We start from the raw sequence: 19,829 nt of genomic DNA, 5'->3' as shown, positions 1-19,829 counted from the left end.
TTAAACGTCTTATAAGGTAAAACATGTCATCAACTTAAAATTATTAACTTTATCTCTCCCCCCCCCACACCCTGTCTTGATTAAAATTCTAGCCAAAATGCTTAGCTTTCGTCTTTGATGGTGTTATCATTGTTATGTAATTGCAGTGATACATATATATTTTACAATAGTTTAAACTTATTCGAAATTTTTCAAGTGATTAATTCGGTAAAAAAAATAGATCGACAAAAAACAGAAAAAATTGCAACGCTGTCTTAAATTTATGTGTGAATTAAAAAGTAAACTGGTAAACATTGCACGTGAGTGTTTGTTCGTGTGTCACCAACTTTCCATTGTTCTTTCTTTGTGGCTATCCTTTTTACAATACGAGACCATTTATTAGTGAATGAGAGTGCATTGTTATATCCCTACTCTATTCAGACTCAGAGTGCTGCCCCATTCACTTCGATCGTCCAGACAACCAGCATTCAACATCGACCAGCTGAATAAACCAAGTAAGCACTATTTCTCTTATTTTCTCATGACGTACGTCAGAGTAAAGGAAATCGTTTTTAAAAACATAGTCGAAGTCTGTATTTTGTTGCTTGGCAATATTAGATTTATCATGTTGACAGTCAGCCAGCCACCAAGCTGCCAAGAGAGTAACAACATTTTTTTTGTTGTTGTTTTTGTTCATATCCCATATCTCTTCGTCTTGTTTGAATCGACACTTTGCTGTCACACATTTCCCGTTAAATTACATCAGTACGAAATGATGATTTGATAATCCGAACTGAATTGGAGAAATCAGTCGCCATTAGTTGAACTTTGGAGTCGACGAACTTTTGGAAAATCTTGAGGTCTTGTTTTTTTTCTTTTCGTCCTCCATCAACTCTTCATTATTAGTTTACTAAATCTCTTGTTGTTGGTAGGAAGATTAGATATTTTATGAAATGTGAACAATGGCGTTCACCTTGAGCCCGGTTTCAAGTGCGGAAATCCCAAGGCGTAGTAAATGATACGGCTTATAGCGAAAAAGCAACAAAGTCATTAAAGTGCTACGGTGGTAGAGTCTACACACAGTGTACTTATTAATCTCCAGTCATTCTAGCGTGTCGTTTTTCGATTTTTTGATGAGTCCCCTCAGGGGGGTGGGCTTGTGAGCGAAGACGAATGATGTTTGCTCTTTCTGTTGCCATCAAACTATCTCTCTTTCATTCGTTTATGGCGCCACGGGCGAGTTAATTAGTCTAGCTAAAAACGGATATAAATGTTGACTATCGATTTCAGTAGGCGGCTACTGCATGTGGGAAACTCTGCAATTAAATGTGGAGCGGAAGAGCATCAGCGTATACATTAGCTCGGCGGAAACAAACGGAGCAATGAAGCGGACCGTGTTCCTCCCGTTCACGACATGCAGCTGGTGCTTGTGCTGCCCAGCGTCTAGCCAGCCCAGCGTCTTTTCATTCGAAGGCAAGCGGTTCTTGTGTGATTGATAATAGCACATGTGGGAGCGGCCAGGGGATGAACCATTGGACCGACGAATATCAAAGCCAAGTTTCCCGTCTTTGGCGTCAATGTTCTCGGAACTGGAAGCAATGCATAAATGCGCGGGAGCCACTGCGGCGTCACATCATCAAACAATCTCGTTGCGTAACGATCGATCCAGTCTAAACGTCTTCTTCTTTCTTCTTCGATTCATTTGCTTTATGAAGATGATTGTATCTCTCCGTCGCGTGTCGCCGTCGTCCAACACGACAAACAAAAAGACTCGGTTTTCGTCCGTTCAGCCGGAAGAAAATGGCAAGAAATCGCTTCGCCGCACCATTACACTGCGCATCTTTTCATTGATTATTGACAACATTTTTCAGCTTGATGAGTCGAGACTTTTTTTTTATTCAGACACCGTTTACCGACATCTCTTAATTAAACGTCCACAAATTGGACGAAAAGTTCGACTCCCCATTTTGTTTTTTTCCCTTTGAAACGAAAATCCTTTTGAAATTTGTCGTTATTATATTTGACGTCAACAGTCAAGTCAAATTTTCAGAGTATTTTTTGTCAGGGTTTCGGTTTTTTGCGAATAAACATCGAAAATTTTTATAAAACACAAAGCAGTTATATATAAATCACACAGACCGAGAGTGTAAATAAATGCTATGAATTGTAACGTTTCAAAGGTGTCAACGAAATCTCTGATTCAGCTATCTATACTTACTCGTTCCGTTGCAAATATATATACGTTGTATATCGATTTTTAAACATCGAAATGAAGGTTGATATATTATCAGAGAAATTATCATAAAAATGAAGTTGATCGTTGGTAACTTTCATCTGCTGGTAGGGGGGAATGAAAGCCAAAAAAAAAGAGAAACGACTTTTGACATCGACTTTTGGATTAAATGTAGGTAGTAATTGCCGACAATAATTGATCGATTAAGAGAGAGAAAAAGAAAAAGAAAACATGTGTGTGTACGTGTGTGTTGGTTGGTTTGCGCAGCCAGCAAGATGTTTCCTAATTGTTCTGAGCTGGAATACAAGTGGGCACCGCCGACGACCACTTGCCACCCTTTTGACAGTGAAGATTCGGGCTGCCCTGAAGGACTAGACCAGTTGAACAATCGAATGTTACAGTTTCTCCGATGGGGTAGTAGAACTTGACCATGGAAATCGTCCCTCCAATTGTTGTTCCGGGGTACGGGCAAGCCGGCAAACCTTTTTTTTTTTTAAAACGAATCGTCAGTTATGACGTAACTTGAACAAAATGGCAATGATTTAAGCGTCCTAGTACATTTGGGGAAAGTGCCGGACCATTTGCCGTTATCTTGACAAACTGCTATGGGCTGTCCCTCGACCATGAAACCACGGTGGCAATGAAACTGGACCACTTCACCAGCCTTGTAGGTGCTACCCCCTTGAATGTATCCGTTTTCCGGGTTGGTTGGTGGTTCGCAAACCACTTCTGCCAACGTCAATTAAATGTGTTAAGTAATTGAAACGCATTTGGGGGGTTTTTGTTTACGTCACCTTCGCAACGGGGTAGCGGTTGGGCCCATTCCCCAGTCGATTGACAGACGGACTCGGTTCCCGCACCCCGTATGGTGAAACCGGGCGGGCAGGAGAATAGAGCACGTCCGCCAACTTCTCGGCTGACGATGGAGACTCGCAAAATTCGATCGTTGGTGATGTTGGTGATGTCCGGGCAGAGGACGCTCTCGCAGAACGGGGTGGGCGAGCTCCAACTGCCGGACGGCAGGCAAGTCAGTTCAGGAGCGCCAATCAGCGAGTTGCTATTGTGACAGGAAAAATGAACTTTGACTCCCATTTTCGTGTTTTTAGTCGATGCCACCAATCCCTTGCGCTCCACAATGGATGGGCAATGAACCGGATGCACGATAATCTCGACGCTGTGCTGATGGCGCGTAGGCGTCGTACACGTGAACGTGCCCGAATCATCTTTCTGAGCGTGGAAAATACTCAGTCGATATTCCAGCGTTTTATCCCGTCCTTCTTCTTCTGTCCATCCTTCTGGGTATTTCCTATTCACATTTCGCCAATCAAATCAAAAACATTTTTTTTATTTTTAGCCTATCAGACAAATTTAACTTTCGTCAAAATCACAATGGCTGCAGCAGCCACTTTATGCATGGGCTAGAAGCTGAGCGATATTGTGGCAACTTGGAGATGACTGTTCAATTTGGCTGGGCGCACTCGTTCCCCAATGGGAATAATCTTTTCATCCAAAAGTCTTTGAGGCGCTTTTGAAACGACACAATGGGAAATGTGCAGCGGCTTATGACCGATCGGTACTTGTCTTGTGTGGCCCATTTCGCCAGACTGTTTACCATTCACGAGCCATCGACCCAACATTCTGTTTCATTGGTAGATCTTCTCGAGCGGTTCAAGAGCGGATGCATCTTTTTTGTTTTCTATATTTTTTGGTCTTTCGTGACGTGATGAATTCAAGGCGGGGCTTATTTGTGGACCAACCGCATCGGAGTAAAGTTAACGCAAAACAAAACAAAAAAAGTAGGTACCTGTACTGATGAGAAACTTCCCATTTGGGAGTGCCAAATCGCCGGATCCAGAGACATTCCATGTGGACAATGGTTCCTGGATAGACAATAAGCCTACCGTCATTACTCTGGGCGATGGGACCCAATTGGTGGCGGAAGAGGATCGTCGGTGGCTTCTCGACTGTTTAAAATACCCGCCCGAAAGTAAACACAGAAGAAGAAGAAGAAGAAGAAACGTTATCAAGCGATAAATCATTCAGCTAGTTTTTGTGACAGGGCAGCGGGGCAATCGCTTACGGGCGTAATCGTTTTCTTGGCTGAGACCGACGCAGGCCGGTTTCATGCCCGTCCAATCGCCACGGCTGCAGCGACGACGAACCGATCCGGTGAAAGCAAACTTGCCGATATCGTAGCAACGGGAAATCTGGAAAGCGCCAAAAGAAAGAGATACGGTACAGTATAGACTCTGGAAGAAGAAGGACACATTTGTAATCAAGTCAGATGGACGGCCAGGGCTGGGCTGGGGAGAGAGGATTGAAAGTGTCCAGCATAATAGAGAGCAATGGAATTGCGTATTTCTCGACGATCGAATCGAAGAAAAGAGGAGGAACGAAGTTGTGCAATAGGTAATGTAGATGTATACTAGAGTATATAGTACGTACTAGTTCGGTACCCGGCGGGAATTCGACCACGTCTTCGGTGATCTGTTGGTCTTCGTAGAAAGTCATCAAGTTCGCTTCGTTGTTGCGAAAGATGCAAGATTTGTTGGACGGCTGGCCGAGTCCTTCGACAAAGACTTCACCGTCTTTTCCGGATGTGTGGGAACCGAACAAGTTGGGAAAAAATAGAAGCAGACTCAAGAAACGTTAGCCATCGCGTTATTAGTAGCTAAAGATATAAATGAGAGACACAAGTTGATGGGAGATGTTTTACCGCAGCTTAAAGGTCGACCGTTCCACGATCCATCGGAGCAGACAATTTGCCACGTTGTGCGGTCTTTATTGAGTCCCGAAACGCATTGGAAAGTCACTTGAGAGCCGTGGGGAAACCTGCTTCAAACCCAGTAACATTTTTCCAATCGTCAAAAAATTTGCGAATTTTATTTTAAAAAAATCAAATGTTCAAATTCTGCCCACTTTTTCTCGCCTTCTTTGGGCTCGCCGTCTCTGAAAACCAGCGATCCGTGAACGCGATGAGGCTCGGAACAGTTTCGTTTATTCCGGTCCATCAAAACCATGATTCCGCCTTCAGTGATGTCTCCGCCGCCTTTAAACTCTTGCCAAGCGATTCGACCGAAATCTATCAGTTGATTGATCGAAAGAAACGTTTTTTTTTATTTTCTCTGTTAGAACTTTTTTTCTAATTTTATTTGTTGTTGTTGTTGTTGTTGTTGCGTACCGTCGACGCCGAATCGATCGGAGCGGGTCCGGCAAATTGGGAAGTCGGGAATGAACTCGCCCAGTCGACACTGGATAGGCCCCGGATTGATCTTGACATAGTTGGGCTCGAAGCAAGTGTAATCGACCGTCGATCCATTGGCCACGGTCAATCCGGCCCGGTATCCGGCCGTGTATTCCCCGTAAGAGATTCGCGGCAGCTCACAAGGTGCAGCGACGCACTCGGACGTCTGCCCGTGGGTGTTGATGTATTCGCCGAACCAGCAGCGGTAGACTTCCGGTCCTTGGATGACGTATCCGGCATTACAACCAAACAATGCCGTTTCATTGTGCGGAATCTCAGAGTTGGCCGCCAACACGGTCGAATCGTTGAGCTGGAACGCAGAATTCTCCACATCCGGAATGGTGCACGGAACTGTTTGAAATCCCGCCCAAAAACAAAATAGTCGTGGTTAAAATTTAATTTTGGAGGGGTTTAATTCCGGAATAGGATTACTGAGTAAACAAGTCGGTCGTTCCGGTTTCCAAACGCCTCGTTTGCAACGAACAGTCCGGTTTCCGACATTGAGCCTGTAGCCTTCAGCGCAGGTGATGCTGAGCACAACCCCAGTGCTGAACATGTCACTGGCATTTTTTCCAGGAGTCACCACCTGGATTGTGGCATGTGGTTCGACGGCCAGTGGTACACAAGTATCTCTCGATTCTAAAGAAAAAGATAACGGAGATCTCAAATGGTTTCCAGTTATATTTTTTGGGGGGGGCCGGCGGATGGGCAGATATTACCGTGCTGCTGTCCGTCGTCGTAATCTTGCTCGTTACGCCTGGATCCTTGCTTACGTCGAGTGCTCTTTCCCGAGCTCTTTTTGCCTCCCGGTCGAATGGCGACGGGTGTTCGTCCGGACTTGATGGATCGCGCCCAGCGGCCGCGCGAGTGTTGCTCGGCGACGCATCTCGGCAACTGTTTGGGGCTCCACCTACCGGCCACGCATGTGGCACCCGGCGGTCCGTCGTCATCCAGCTTGTATCCGCGATCGCACTCGTACATGATCTGCCGATTGTTGGTGACCTTCTTGACGTAGGGCCGGTAATCATAGTAGCCCATATTTCCCATGAGCATGACCTTACCGTTGGCGATGTAGCCGGGAAACGGGCAGTAGACTACACCATCAGCAGCCAAAGAAATAGAGCCATTTGAGCGGAAAAACAATTTTCCCGATTTTTTAATTTTATTACGTTGCCATGGCCAGTGCGTGGAGTTTAGTTTAGTAAAAATCAAAACGAATAGCCAAGTCAAGGGCCAATGCGGGCAGAAGAAGTCAAAAATAGATTTTCTACGTACTCTCTTGGCAGGTGGGCGGCAAGCCGGACCAGTTTCCATAGTTGCATTCGGTGACGTTGGATCCGGCCAGTTGAAAACCATCTTTGCACTTGTAGAGTGCCCTTGATCCGTGCTCCATTCTCGGAGCAATCACCATTCCGTGACGGGGTCGTCTTGGCAGCGATTTACATCGAGCTTTGTGGGCGTGACAGCAGACGCCATCATTTTGCAGAGAGAACGAATTTGAAACGGCCGGAATAGAGAGTTAAAGAAAAGCGAGAGACAAGAGATTGAAATGAGATACTAAACAACGGTTGCTCCAGTCGTACGTATATACATATGTGCTGTGTGTATATCGTATAGTAGTCCTGAGAAATGAAGATGTATAGGATGTCATTTAATGAGATTTCTGGGGCTCTTTTTGGCTATCGATTGCCAACAACCTGGGCGCTATCGTCATTTCGTAATGAACTCGGTGACACAAGCTGGGGGGGAGGGAAACAAGGAATGAAACGGAACAAGACCGAAGAGACAGGGCTCGACTGTCTATTGTAAATAGAAAGGTATAGGCCATCTATTTTGGAGAAAGTTATTGGCATCTGAATCCCATATAAGGAAGTCGAAGAAAACGTAATCAAAATCGGGAGGGAGCGATGTTTCAATAGGTCAAAGCGAAATGTGAGATTGGTACACATATCTCGCTGTCAAGACAAAGGGAGCCGGAAGAAAAGTTGCTTTTTAATTAAGGGCATTATGCAGCGACGAAAGCGTGCAGGGAAAGAGCTATACACGACGGAGTGCTAATCAGATTACGCATGACATTAAAGTTCGTTAGTCAAAGGTATGCTGCTGCTGCTAGTTATAGACGCCCGTGCTTTTGCTTGTATACTACACCGTATATAGCAGTTCATTAGTTTCTAGAATTTCCTCTGCGCCAAGGTTTTAGCGTGCCGTACCGGGTTCGCATCGAGGAATGACGTTCCACGTTCCGTTATTGCAGGTGAAGGTGGCCAATCCGTGGGCCGGCTCGTACAAGTTGATGCACTCGAGGGTCAGGTTCTCACCGTGGGACACCATCGATCCGGCCGTGACGTTGCGGACGACTCCGCGTTCCACCATCGGCACCACGCAAGATGCTTTGATTTATTTTTGGAAAAGGTGTTGAATTTAATTTTAAACCAATTTTTTTTGGCGCCAAAAAAATGCAAAGTTTAAACTTACATAAACATTGAGGCGGGTTGTAGCTCCAGCGGCCGCTTTTCTCGCAAGTGGCAGACGATGCGCCAATCCGCTTCATGTTCTTGTTGCAGCGGTAAATAATGGACGTGCCCAGCGAAGTCCCCAAGTGAAGATTTTCAATCCATCCGTTGGGAATGAGTCCGGGTGATCCGCAGTTGATTTCTGACAGCCCCAATAAATGTAGATTTACGAGCTGCCGGGGCCGATTTTTTTAAATAGCTATACAAGTTTTAAGCACAAACCTCGACAAAAGGGTTCTTCTCCCAGCCATCGTTTGTCCGGACCGCAACGTCTTGTGGGTTGACCGACCAGGGAGTTGCCGTAAAGACACTCGTAGGACACGATGGAATTATAGCTGGTAGAACTGAAGATGGCCTTGCCAAGATCGGGGTCGCTGGGTATGGGGCACTGGACAGCTGCGGGATATAAAAGGATCACCACATCATAGTAGTCTTTCGGCAAAAACATCACGGCCCACGTCTTGTAATAATATTCAGAGATGGGATCGACAAACAGCAGACTGAAAAGCCCCTGTAGTAGTAATTCCGGTGCAAACATCCCGTTCACATTTATGAGCGGCGGTGGTCGGTGGCTCTTGTGTCCACACGATCTAGACCTGGATCAATATCCAAAGACCAACATCCGCGATGTGTACACATACATAGGCCTCCGCTGCTATCGATATCTACGAGTTTGGGGTGTTGCGTAATGGATGGAAAGACGAGGAGGGGGAAAGAGAAGGTCCTAATCGAATGAAGCATCGGTCACAGAGGAGGTAGACTCATCCATCGGGTGGGGACAAACCAACCGGGGTGGTGGTTTTGATCGCAAACTTGTTATATTATTGTATGGGGGGGAGGGTAGGCGTGGCTTGTCGATCCCTATATTGCCATCATGTAAAGACATAAGAGGAAGGAAAGAAGAAACTTACGGACACAGATGGGCAACTCTCCTGGAGTCCAAGTACCATCGGCCTGGCAGTAGCGGTTGGCTCTTCCGACCAGATCGAATCCAGCCGTGCAGTAATAGGTCACACGACAGCCGAATGCGTGGCATTCGCCTTCGTGTCGTCCGTTGGTTATGTCGGTCGGCTCACCGCAAGATCGAGCTTGGAAAAAAAAAAGATTTCAAAAATGTTTCAATTGAAATTATTGATCATGGTTAGGCCACCGCCAAATAAGAAAGAGGCGGTTTAGAAAGTTACGGATATCCGCCATTGAACTTGTGATGTCGAATCAAATGGGAAACCACTTTTTTGGTTTGCGGCGGGTGAATGAACGGATGGGCAGCCCAGCCCAGCCCAGCCCATGGAGGAAACAAAAAAGTAAGTCTTGGAGGCACACCCAAGGGCTGTGTGTGTATGCTCATACACACACATGAGAAACAAGTTCTCTTATTTGTTCACCATTTTTTTGTCGGGTTGGAGTGCATCAAAAAGACGTTTCATTCCGTTTCTTTTTTATTTGGTTTTATTTCCGTCCTCCCGACGGGCTCGTTTTTTTTTCCTCCCCAAAACATGGAGGGAAAAAGGAAGCCATGTTTGGCAAAACATAATAAAAATGACTTCATTTTCTAACCCGTTCGACTCTTTCTGTTGTTGTTGTTGCTCTTTGGTGGCCAAACAAATGGAAGGAACAGCGCAATGACGAACGGCTTTTTCCTTCTTTAACAAAGTCTCGACGATAAATCGCTGCCGACTGTACACACACACACACATCCAACACGCTCTCATTGCCTTCGCCTAATGGAACTGTCGAGTGTCAACTCTATCCCCCCCCCGGTCGCCTTCCTTCTTCTTTTTTCTTTCCCTCGACTTCTGTTTCACATTCTCGTCTTTTTTGGTTTTCTTCTTCCGGCAAAGAAGAAATATCAGAAGGAAATAACCAAACAACTCGATGCGTACAATCTTATATATAGGGATATATCCTGTCTCAAACTGCTCATCCAACCAATAATTCTCCACTTTTTGAGACTTTTTGGTGTGTAAACATCAAAGTAAAAAATGAGTTCAAAAATAGAAGAATTATATAAGTGTATTACCTTCACATTTAAAGTCGGGACCGAACCATTTGACGGTCTGGTTGTACTGCAGACATCTGGCTCGAGCGAAGCCCAAAGTGTTGTAACCCAGGTCTTATTTTTGGTTTTCAAAAAAATGATTATTATAGCAATTAAATCTAAATGAATTTTGAGGAAAAATAGTATAGAAATTTTTACAGCATTGATATTGGAGTTCGGTGTCGGGAGCGAAGCTGTTTTGCTCTTGCGGTGCGTTGTGACGAGCGTTGGGTACGATGGGCGGTTCGTCGCAATATCCGCTGCTCTGAACTATAAAAGAAAATTCAAATCTATAAGCCGCGCCGCATAATATTCTGGAAATTTTTTTAAAAACATGCGATTTCGGCAGGGATTTACAGCAGAAATCCACGATTGATTTATGCAATCCCTGTCCGGCGAGCTTTTTCCGCCCCCAAGAGTCGTTGGTGCTGGGCGGTGCTGGTCATCTTCAATATCAATCCCCTGGCCAAGTTCAGTTATTCCTGTCTCATATCTCTGGGTTTAGGATTGGGAGTAGTGACAAGTGATTCAACCAGGACATCGCCCGTCATTCATATTGATGATGAACCGCGACCGCATCAGTTGCAGCAGCATTCCTATGCGATCTGGGAGACGCGAGTGCTCGGCTGGGGACCTCCCGAAATTTCATTAAAACCCGACACGCTCCTCCAGAGTGTCGCATATTATTCAAGGCAGGAACATTACACCACTAAGGTGGGATGGTCGTCGTCATCCCGCACCATCCAGCTAGTGATGGCATAGCAGTCCACTCGATTTGGAGCGGTCGTATATATAGTATATAGAGTATAGTGTATGCGATAAACTTGACGTCTAGTAGCGAAGATCGTCCGAGTTTAGTGTCTATATCGGAATATAGCGCCCGCGCTGGAAGAGGCGAAACGCACGCTCCGATGCAATACGAATAATGGGATCGATATATGTGTGTGTGTGTGTTTGGATGCGTGTGAGAGTCCAGCAGTATCCCATGCATCCGCTTGTGGATGCAGTGAAGAGATCCATACAGCATACATGTAGGAAAAGGGCCGGCCTTATGAAGGAGTGGCGGCAAATTGAATTCGTCGGCTGTTGCTGGAAGCACAGCAGCGGCCTATACCCTCGTAATAATACAAGAATAATACGAAAGGGCGCAGATGTCGTCTGGATGACATTACTGACACAAGACGAGTTGAGAGAGCGAGGGGGGTTACTTCCCATGAGAGAATTGGTACAGGACTATTGGTGCACATTGCAAATGTTTGTTTGAGAATGAATAATACCGAGTACGTACTAACTACCCCCCATGAACGGCGATAAGATTATTATTATTATTCGAACAAAATCCCAGTAGCCGGCGGAAAAATAACAAAAAAAACAACTAGAAATGTTTGTATACTAACCGATTTTATGACAGGCTGGTTCGGTGGCCGACCACGATCCATCGGCTTGACAGAGCCGGAATTCCACTCCGACTAAGCGGTAGCCTTCCTCACAAGTGTAGATGGCGCGATCTCCAAATAAGCGCCCAGTTAAGATCACGTTACCTCTGTCCGGATTACCCAGTTCGTCGTGACATTCACGATCTGCCGCTCCGACAGAGAAAAACGAAATGGAAAAGAAAGATAAGAAAAATAAATTCCCATCCATTTATAATTGCGGATGTGACAGGCAAACCAAAGAAGAAATAAATGTCAACGACGTGGCATTTTCACACATAGAGCAGTCGAAAAATCAAAGCTCTAAATAATAATTGATCTCGAGACGGTGTGTCACTCTATCAATTCTATATATATATAATAGAAGCCGAAAGGAGCGCTTTGCCGTCAGGAGCCGACCGTCGAAAATGAGACCAATTCCCGACGAGCACTCCCGGAGTGTGTCTTTCTTCTTTCTCCTCTCTCTCCGAGCTGAGCTGTTCTTCGGGAGGGGGTTGGCATCAGTTTTGGGCGGGATGGAAATGATTGGATTAGAAGCACGTCATAAGACGAGCAAGCATGAAAAGATGACACAGTTCTCCCGCCCGCTTTTGACAGGACGAGTCTAGTTGTAACTGCGGATCGCTTTTGAGTTCAGAGCCACGCAACGTACCATCAAAATACCAGTAGCATGTGTGTCACTTATTATTCACGACGTTTCTCATTTTCGGGAGGACAGTCAAGTGAGCAAAACAACCAGATGAAATCCGCTTTTGCTCAGTGGCGTGAAACACATTGTGAGCGCACACATCTCCTCAAATGTCCGACTCGATTTCCTTTTATAATGTCTATCTAATAAGATACCAGACACATGTTTAATGCGTTTAAACGTTTCCTTCAGTTGGGTTGGTAGACGTGTTTGTTCTTATATAGCCTCCGCTTTATGTATATACTGTTGATCGTGTTTGAGTGATCGAGTCAAAATCGTTTTCCAGATTAAAAGTTTGATTTTGGCGCGCTCGAGGCCACTCTTGATTCTATTTCCCCAGTTGCCGGGTTGCTCGTCCCTTTTATCCATTTTTTAAATAAAAATAAAGTTTATCTTTGATAAGAAAAACACACACAAAAGGATGTCTGCACTGGCCTCATATTGGCACGGGGATAAAATAACGGCGCACACGCTGTTGGATGGATGGAAATAATAGATGTTGAAAAAAGCAAACCAAGACAATTACATTATGAATTGCCAAACAGAATAGATATTGTCTTTCTCGGAATTGTGTGTGTCGCCGTTGTTATTGCCATCGCGTGAAACTTTCACGGCCCAAAATAGAATTTCTCTCGTATATATTCAATCAGCGATCCACTTGTTCAACAACTTTTTGACAGATCGAGCAACCGACCTACTCGGCGAGCATTTCGAAACCCCACAAAAAGGAGCATGTAGGTTGCGCTTGGAACGGCCGATATCGATTACGTGACGTCTTAACACTTGAGCTACAGGGAGGAGCTGTACGGTTGATGGCATGCTGACATTGTAGAGAGGGGGCGTACGGATAGAGACTAACCAACAATCGAGACGCGCTCATACCAGGAAGTGAAGGAAGAAGAAAAAAAGGGAAGCAGAAGCAGCAGCAGCAGTTGCTGATGTGGCGGCGTGCCAACATGTCATCTCCTTTCGTCAACAAGACAAAGAGTCGTCGATGAAGTTCAAGTTCGAGCCTCTCTCTCCGCTCTCTTTTCGGGCGCGCAAAATCAATAAGCGCAACTTGATTTTCTTTCTCGCCGAGCAAGGAAAGAGAGAGAGCGTATACTATGTGGTGAAAATGAGCGCTTGAAAGTCTAGCTCCTTAACCACCAACATAAAATATTCTGTGGCTAAGCTGGATCATCACGCGGGAGAGGAAAATAAAATATAGAAGGAAATGGCAAACATTTAGGGATTTTAAATTTTCTGAGAATAATTTAGACTGCTTTGTTTCAAAGGAAAGTCATTTTTGAAAGGTGTGCGGGGTCTTGACTATAAATAGATGTGAATCTACATTAGGACGATTATATTATTCCGTGCACTTTATATTCCCTTTCGGGAGTTTCTATTTTTTATTCAAGGACCTACAGCAACTGAATGGATTGCGGAATAGAATGGGAAATAAGTTTTTAACGTCTCGAAAATCAATGGTTTCAATTCAATTGTGTGTGTATAGATGTACAAGCGCTCTATGTGAATTCTCCCGTCCCTCTTACACGTTCACCCTATTGTGCATTTTTCTTTTCCTTTTAAAATTCATTTTTATTTCTTTTGTTAATAACAGAACACAGTGCTGAAGACAGAAGAGGAAGCCCGTCGTCGCCCCTTTGTGCTGCTGAATTTAACTCCAATCGGGTATGAGAAAAAGAAAACAATTCTGCCTTTCACTTATTCATCGTTCTCTAAGGGAAGAAGAGTAAATGGATCGGTTTAATGTTATCGATCGGGATTGAGCCGTTCCCTTTAGTGCCAGCTAGCAGCTATAGTCTATATAAAGGAGGGGGGAATGGATATACTGCGGTTGGGTTATAGTCTGCTGCCGCCGCACATCACTATCTATACCCATTTCCATTTCAATCAACAAGTAAGTTTTTGGCCTGGCTGCCGTCTAAGTAGCCTATAAGCTATACTTGCGCCTCAAGTCATAGGGATATCCCCCCTCATCTCATCCAACTTGCGCATTTCCATCCGGACAGCTCCCAACTCCTTTTCATCTTTAATGTTTCCAACTCGTTGCTAGATATTCGTCGATTTGATTTGTTCCTTTTTTTTTCATTTTCTTCCGGCTGCAGCAAACTATTCCTGCAATTCGGCGAAATCCTTTGGCCAATCGTTTTTGGTGATAACCATATATTCTCGCTTAAATGTTTGGTAGAAGAAGGAGGAGGGGGGGGGGAAATCAATTTGTTGTTGTTGTTGTTGAAATTGCCTCTTGCGAAATTGAAGCTCCGGCTAGGACTGCTGCAGCTCGATCCTACCCTATTATTACACCGTGCGCCTGCTGCTGGTTTCCAAAGATTGGCCCCTTATTCTCGTCTCCCACTCAAACGATTTCGCCCTCGTCGAGAAAAGAAAAAGAAAAAAGAAAAGAAAGCAGATGTCTATAGACGTCTGTGCTGGCGTGTATGCACTATGTCTTCCCAATACGGCATCATTGGGGGAAGATGAGATGTGTGTAGACTCTCAAAGCGTTTCGATCGAAACTGCTGAACGATGTCGGTTTATATAGAGCAATTGTGTTTGGGTCTTCCGACCAAACATTCTTCTATTTGGTGGTGGTGGGGAGTTACAAACAAGCCGCAATAAATCAGGATCGAAACTCACCGGGTTTGATGCAAGACAGTCCGCAAATGCCGTCGCATAGACATTTCTTACGTGGGCTTCGGCAATCCTCGTCAGCCAAGCATTTCCTCAGGCATGTTCGACCCTGCGGACAAGATAGGGGGGGGGGGATTTTTTGGGTAAGAAGAAATGACGAATTAACAGGAAAATAGTAGATGATTATATTCGGAGCTGAAAAGAACAAAAGGGAGCGAATCAGATTTATTTTCTATTATGTCGCAGGCTCAGAAGAGTCTAGTAGGATTTGTTAGAGACATCTGATGATGTCAGCACTGTCTTGGTGCAGTGAAATTGACGTGGAGAAATAATAAGCTGATCCGGAAATACAAAACAATCATGTCAAAATGCGTAAACAAACGATAAAAGAAATATAGAATAATCCTTTTAAAAAACAAAAAAAAAAGACATAAGGGAAGATGAAGAAAAAGAATAACCTGAGCCTGGGCGAGATCTTCGTCGCGTGGGCAGGAATCTGACGGGACGTTGCGCGGGTTCTTGAAGGATTTCCTCTCCGGAATATAGGAGGACTGGGCTGGAAGCAGGTTCAATCCGCCGTCGTTCCATGGTCGGATGAATACGTCGTCCTGGTCGTTTTCGTCTTCGTCATCCGCATCGCCGCCACCGATTGGACTATCCGCCTATTAGACCCGCAGAAAAATGCCACACACATGTAGAAATATACTTAGCCGAAAAAACAGCAGGAGCGGCCCCATTGAACGACCCAACCAAAAACGGGCACCATTAGTCAAAGTCACGTTTTCCCGGCCACATTATTCTTAGAGAGGATTTCACGTTATGTTGTGTGTGCTCTAATATAGTGTCTTCATTCGACTCCATGCCGGAATGATTGCGAAAATTCAATTCTTTCATTCTTTTTTACTCGACGGTTGAACACATCAACTGTCTGAAAGCTTTTCTTGCCAGAGAAATATGCCCCCGCAATTGCTTCGTGTTCGCCTTTTAATAGTTTCCATCACGCTGGCACACATAGCGCGCAGTCCGTGCGAATCTCTCCAGCTGCTGTGCAGCAGCCCTTAAGGATCTCAACGATGCTGCCTTTCCGCTAGTTTCTAAGTGGTTTGTTTATGGGATTCAAAGAGCCATTCCAGCAAGAAAGGAAAAAAAACGAAACGAAACGAACAAAACTTTTATACTTGCCTGCCAATTGAGTCCCGTAGGGTCGCTGCCGTTTCGCCCTCGAGCCGTCAGTCCGGCGACGTTTCCTCCGCGGACGTATGTGAATCCGTAGCCGAATTTCTGTCCATCCCCGGCGTTGGTTTCATCTATTATATTATATATTGAACAATTGAAATCGGAGGATTTTGTCAACAGTTATCCGAAATTATTCAAAGACGGAAAACGTGTAGACAAATTGCGTCGTCGTTTGATTCTTTTAGTACCGAGTAGCTGGGTATTTCGAATTGGAACACGAACGGTTTTTTACCAATCAAGAAATCTATTGAAACAAGAACGAGCTGAGATTTTTGCTGTTCTCTTTGAGACGATGAATCGAAAGGATCATCCCGTCTGATTTTTATTGGATTTTTTCACAAAAATTTAAAAAAAGAAGCTCTATTATATTCGTTCAAGAGGAACATACGGGATACAAATAGAATCGGCTCCATACTGCTGGCTGCTTGATAATGTATAGAGCTTCATCAAAATCCTTCAGCCTGTGAGCTCTCTCACAGAGTCTCTTGTACTATACTTGAAGGGGGGATCGATGTCTCTTATCTGAATTTGCAAAGTTGGCGACAAAGACTTCTGCCCAGCTATCTGTTTCTCCCGCTACTCGTGTAATCTCGAAAACTTTGTACTAAGAGAAAACCCTGTACCAGTTCGTCCCCCCTCCACCCAACAAAAAAAGAACTACGGAACGAACAATCAGAGTTAATTTAACGCACAATTACGTTCTTTAGTAACCAGTTGGAGTGAGTTGCTACGCAGTCGAAACTTTTGATTGGTTATGCTGCACGCATAAATAGACTATACACAAAGACGCCGTTTCTCTTGTGTTATGTTTTCCATAGTATATTGTTTCGACGATATACTCTCGTCGAAAATGTCATTCACCCCAAAAGTAGTATACATGTAGAATATCCAGACTGTTGGTGGCAGCTCGGGGCTATCGCCACACCTGAGGTGAATATAATTTAGAAAGAGTCCGATCCTAGTTGGACTCCCACTCACGAAATGAGCCAGAGAAATAAAAAGAGTGGGTGAATTTCCTTTTTACTTCTCGAATCAAAGAGGAAGAAAGTTGTTCTATCGACTCCTTTTTTAGATAGAATAAGGGTGATCGACCATCCATCCAGTGGCCAGTGGTTCCCGATGGAGCAATCAAGAATCCAATGGGCTACAGTAGAGACTAGTCCCCCCTCTCACAAGTTCACGATCCCGTTCCGTTCCAGTTGATTCTCTCCGGCCTTTTTATACAAGTATTCGTTTCTTTACACACACATATACACTCTTTTTCTTACAGCACTTGTTATTCCCCACACGTTGCACTATAGCAAAAAGGAACAAAAGCCTTATACGTCAATAGTCCAAATCGCTTCGTTAACTAAAACAAGAAGAAAATACAAAACCTGCGTCTATGCATGTTACATTTCAAATGCTTTCCGTGCGAACAAAATAAAAAACAAAAACACATTTCGCGGATTTGTGCGTCGCATGAATATTTCAAGCGTTTCTATTTAAATTCCTGTAAGATATCCGACGTGTGTATGTATATAAAGACAATTCTCTTTTTCCCCTGAATACTCACGATTCCAGGGACTCATCCCGGAACCACTTCCCTGGCTAGACGTTATGATTTTTCGTCAAGCCAGGATCTTTTTCGTTTTGTTTTGTTTAAAAATGACATACAAGGAGCGACATTCCATTTCAAGGGTCGGAGATATCAGATTATTGCAGTACAGCAAAGAGGGTCCTCGGGATCATCATCGGGAATCCGTGCCAGCTGCCACCCCCCCCCCCTTTTTTTTCTTTTTACCCAAGCAGCAGCAGTATATCCCGTGATGTGACACGTTTCGTATTAAACTTGTTCTAGCGGGGAATGGCATTTGTGATTGCCCAGGATGCAGGATATCTTTTCTCTCTACTCTCTACAAGTGCATGTTATAGAGTCAAGCGCACAAACTCCTCGGCGTGACTCTATGATGTTACACATCCACTAGCTGCGGTGGGGGGAGGTTTACATCATCGCAAGATGATCCGCATGGATCTCGCCGACAGAGACAGACTTTTATTTTATTTTATCCGAGATTGGTCTTCATCATCTCTCCCGGAAGCCGGAATTGAGCACGTGAGAAGGCAAACTGATGACCTGCTGGTGGTGTAACCGTTGAATTTCTTTTTTTCCCATCCATATTAAATGAGGAAGACATTTTTTTCTTTCTTTCCTTTCCTACTTCCGGAGGACATACCATATTTAGGAAGGCAACAATAACAAGATAAGAAAGAAAAAAAAAATTTGCTGGCACATCGAAAAATCTCATTCCGGAAGACACGCTAGGAGATTATGTTGGATGTTTTATTGGTTTCTCTTTCTTTGGATCCTACCCCGAAATGTCTGAAAAAAAGAGGGGAAACCGGACGTTTTGTCTAAAGTTCGTCCGTCTTCTTTATTCTTTTAGAAATGTTATATAAGAAAAGAAAAAACGACGAGGCGACAGGAAAAATCATATTGGAAACCGTGTAGTGCCAAGAAATCGAAGATGCGCATCCGCTTGCGAAGCTCAGCGCGGATTTCTTTTGGCGACAAACTGGTTGAGCACTCTTGTGCAACGTGTACGACAACAACAATTTGCCGTGATCCCGTTTTCCCGTTCAAAAACGGGAGCGACGTGACTCTAGCTAAATCTTTTTGTCACCATCCCTAAATCTGCCTATAGTTAAGAAGATGTCCGTTTACCTTTAGCGCAGAGCACGTGGAGAATCACTGCCATCAGTATCACGATCCTCGACATGGTCACTCGAACTTGATGCTCCTCGTGCCCATTCAAGTAACTCGACGAGAAATTGGTGTTTCTCCCTAGCTGGTTGTGATTCGATTTATGATTAGCAAATGGAATGAATATCGCCAGTCGGGCAAATAATCGAAAATAGAAGAAGACAGAGAGAAAGAGGCGGAATATATCGAAGGATCAAGCGTCTGCTTGCAGTACAACCTGACTCGATCGAAGACCAAGAGACACTGAACTATCTGCGCAGGGTGAACACGTTCTTTTATGGAGAGCGGTCGCGACTGCTGCTGGCGCCGCGCGTATACACATACGGAGAACGGTCGTCCAGATCCTCGTCTGGCGGCCGGAATGAGACGCCGTGGCGGCTGTGATGTGGCACGCGACTAGCGTCACTGAATAATTGTCACGCGAGTTATATTAGCGCGGGGTAGATCACACTGTGTTCTTGTAAGACACGGGGATGAAGCATCCACCCCAATCAAGTCTTTGGCCTTTCTTCGTCGCTCGCCCCCCCCCACCTAAATCTCCAACGTACAGACTCCCGACGTCCGACATTTACACGTTTTATGTGTGTAATAATAAATACTTTATTCCGGCCAAAAGGACAGAGAAAAGAAGAAGTATAAGAGTGTACAAGGGCGGGATACAAGGAAAGTTTGTTCAAGGCTCATTGGGCGCTCAAGTTGATTCCTCACTCCAAATATCATCCACTCACGAATATTTCTCACGTACGGCACGCGAGAGCGCCCACAGTTTATGGAAAGTAGTACTTTGACGGTAGCGAGTTGAGTTTCAGAGTGCACCGATATATATACTAAATGGTAGCAAAACATGTTTTTTTTTTCACGAGCGGATGCGTAACGACCGCATCCATTATGCAAATATAATACCAGAAACATACTGGGGGAAACTATAAGACTAGGGCTATAGGATACATCCGTAGCTCTATACAAGGTAGAGCCCATCACATCCATCATGCTCTTTGTTTTGTTTGTCGATATGCTGACGCCGGGTGTTTATTCGTTTATCAACTAGAGTACCGCGAGCGGAGCAGTTATATCCATTCCATCGA

General features: G+C 44.6%; 2 protein-coding genes across 17 annotated transcripts in view; one reads left to right on the top strand and one right to left on the bottom strand.

The window, feature by feature from the left end:
• The first annotated feature begins 278 nt into the window (after positions 1-278).
• Positions 279-19,829, top strand: part of LOC124199233 (far upstream element-binding protein 1-like) — a 28,923-nt gene continuing 9,372 nt past the window's right edge. For 4 of the 15 annotated variants that reach the window (XM_046595128.1, XM_046595003.1, XM_046594994.1 and 1 more), the window contains exons 1-2: positions 351-494; positions 13,732-13,802. In XM_046595128.1, the coding sequence (XP_046451084.1) occupies positions 386-494; positions 13,732-13,802 (180 nt within the window). In that variant the 5' untranslated portion in view covers positions 351-385. Of the gene's footprint in view, positions 495-13,731; positions 13,803-19,829 lie in introns of all 15 variants that reach the window. The other 11 variants (XM_046595118.1, XM_046594980.1, XM_046595028.1 and 8 more) reach the window with 8 other exon arrangements.
• On the bottom strand, positions 1,976-18,993 carry LOC124199207 (sushi, von Willebrand factor type A, EGF and pentraxin domain-containing protein 1-like). 2 transcript variants are annotated; one of them, XM_046594977.1, is made up of 23 exons: positions 18,706-18,993; positions 15,948-16,072; positions 15,224-15,427; positions 14,772-14,874; positions 11,405-11,587; positions 10,167-10,277; positions 9,990-10,082; positions 8,881-9,057; positions 8,192-8,365; positions 7,932-8,111; positions 7,667-7,846; positions 6,732-6,905; positions 6,176-6,550; positions 5,889-6,095; positions 5,394-5,807; positions 5,132-5,294; positions 4,929-5,047; positions 4,658-4,800; positions 4,293-4,419; positions 4,017-4,176; positions 3,007-3,518; positions 2,771-2,941; positions 1,976-2,694 (listed from the first exon to the last, which is right to left on the bottom strand). In XM_046594977.1, exons 1-23 carry the CDS (start codon positions 18,758-18,760, stop codon positions 2,495-2,497), a joined length of 4,350 nt encoding a protein of 1,449 aa, XP_046450933.1. In that variant the 5' UTR covers positions 18,761-18,993; the 3' UTR covers positions 1,976-2,494. The 2 variants fall into 2 exon arrangements, with proteins under 2 accessions (XP_046450933.1, XP_046450934.1); XM_046594978.1 differs by having other exon boundaries at positions 4,929-5,044.

Source organism: Daphnia pulex, chromosome 1 (assembly GCF_021134715.1).
Source record: "Daphnia pulex isolate KAP4 chromosome 1, ASM2113471v1".
Lineage (NCBI taxonomy): Eukaryota > Metazoa > Arthropoda > Branchiopoda > Diplostraca > Daphniidae > Daphnia > Daphnia pulex.
This window is presented reverse-complemented; position numbering and strand designations above follow the sequence as displayed.

Excerpts from the sequence above, each read along its gene's own strand:
- LOC124199207 (XM_046594977.1), bottom strand. The coding sequence starts at position 18,760 with ATGTCGAGGATCGTGATACTGATGGCAGTGATTCTCCACGTGCTCTGC. Across the intron at positions 6,096-6,175 it reads CGACGACGGACAGCAGCACG|AATCGAGAGATACTTGTGTA; the intron begins GTAATATCTGCC and ends CTTTTTCTTTAG. Across the intron at positions 4,420-4,657 it reads TCCCGCCGGGTACCGAACTA|ATTTCCCGTTGCTACGATAT; the intron begins GTACGTACTATA and ends GGCGCTTTCCAG.